We start from the raw sequence: 1,282 nt of genomic DNA on the forward strand, positions 1-1,282 counted from the left end.
GGTTGCAAAGTATTTCATCTTATAGCTTGTATACTTCCCATTGATTTTTCCTTTAGAGAACTTATCTGCCTCACTTCGCAAAGTTACAACGTCGAACTCCCTAACTTACTAATGTCTGTATATATATATATATATATATATATATATATATATATATATATATATATGATTTAACATTTTGCGTTGAACTAATTAAAACAAGGTTCAATTAACTAATATGAACCCCAATGAGTGCTCGAATCTATTGTGTGCCGCCCCTGGATAGACATAGTAGACCAATCCAAGCTGCTTGATATAGCGCAGCCTCTGGAACTGGGGCGTGTCCACTATACACTGACAGGCAGGGTTCAGTTGGATGTGGCCGTGGACTGGGTCGTTGTATACCTGGGGTTGACGACATGGCAGAATGTAAACGTGAAGCTACAACCAGCGTCAAGCTACTAAACATTGTGTCTGAATGTAAACGTGAAGCTAAATTCAGCGTCAAGCTACTAAACATTGTGTCTGAATGTAAACGTGAAGCTAAATCCAGCGTCAAGCAACTAAAAATTGTCTGAATTTATACGCTTTAGACAATTAAAAGCAAAAAACCGTTATATTGACCTTAAGTTGACTTGGTGTAAATACGTGACTTTGTGGAACTACATCGTTAAGAAAATCGCCTATTCTGGGTTAAGAAATAGACACGAAGTATAAATAACGTTTAATGTTTAGTTCCAAAAATAACATCGAACAAATATATGACGACTGCTAGAGTTGTGGTTATCGTCAACGTTATGTGGTCATCTAGCTGCCTTTGTCTTTTATTTTACAATTACAGTTCAACAAGTAATTAAAAAAGTCTAGTGACAATTTTAGCGCAATTTCCTTATGTTATCTAAAATAGCTCTGTCGTAGCGTAAATCAAGAGCGGGTTAGTAAAACCATTGGTTATTTATTAAAACGTTTTTTATTAAAAAAAATTTCGGTATTTTACACGTTTTATTTACAATAGAGTAACATGACTAAAAACCATTGCGCGCCTAGCTACCGAACGTGATGTCGCAGCCATTGAACGTGATGGCGCAGCTATTGAATGTGATGACGCGTGTGGTGTGGTTGAATAAAATGCCTACTAATTCGGTCCATTTTTTAATTAATTCAAAAAATTTTTTGTGACCGAACGAAAGGATATTTTTGAAAACTTTCTTTGGCAATATTGTTCTAAATTATGGCAGGAATCGATTGGTACATGTTTCAAGTCGCAAAGTGGTCTGGTTGCCGAGATATGGGCCAAAAACGG

At 36.2% G+C, this 1,282-nt stretch overlaps 1 protein-coding gene across 1 annotated transcript in view; it reads right to left on the reverse strand.

Moving 5' to 3' along the window:
• Positions 1–204: 204 nt before the first annotated feature.
• LOC131938311 (deoxynucleoside triphosphate triphosphohydrolase SAMHD1-like) overlaps positions 205–1,282 on the reverse strand; it is a 3,290-nt gene continuing 2,212 nt past the window's right edge. The window contains exons 4-5 of the mRNA XM_059296314.1: positions 604–667; positions 205–384 (exon numbers count right to left, since the gene is read on the reverse strand). Coding sequence (XP_059152297.1) covers positions 205–384; positions 604–667 — 244 coding nt within the window. The remainder of the gene's footprint in view (positions 385–603; positions 668–1,282) is intronic.

Source organism: Physella acuta, unplaced genomic scaffold (genome assembly GCF_028476545.2).
Source record: "Physella acuta isolate Inbredline_101_S28 unplaced genomic scaffold, ASM2847654v3 ptg000241l, whole genome shotgun sequence".
Taxonomy (NCBI): domain Eukaryota; kingdom Metazoa; phylum Mollusca; class Gastropoda; family Physidae; genus Physella; species Physella acuta.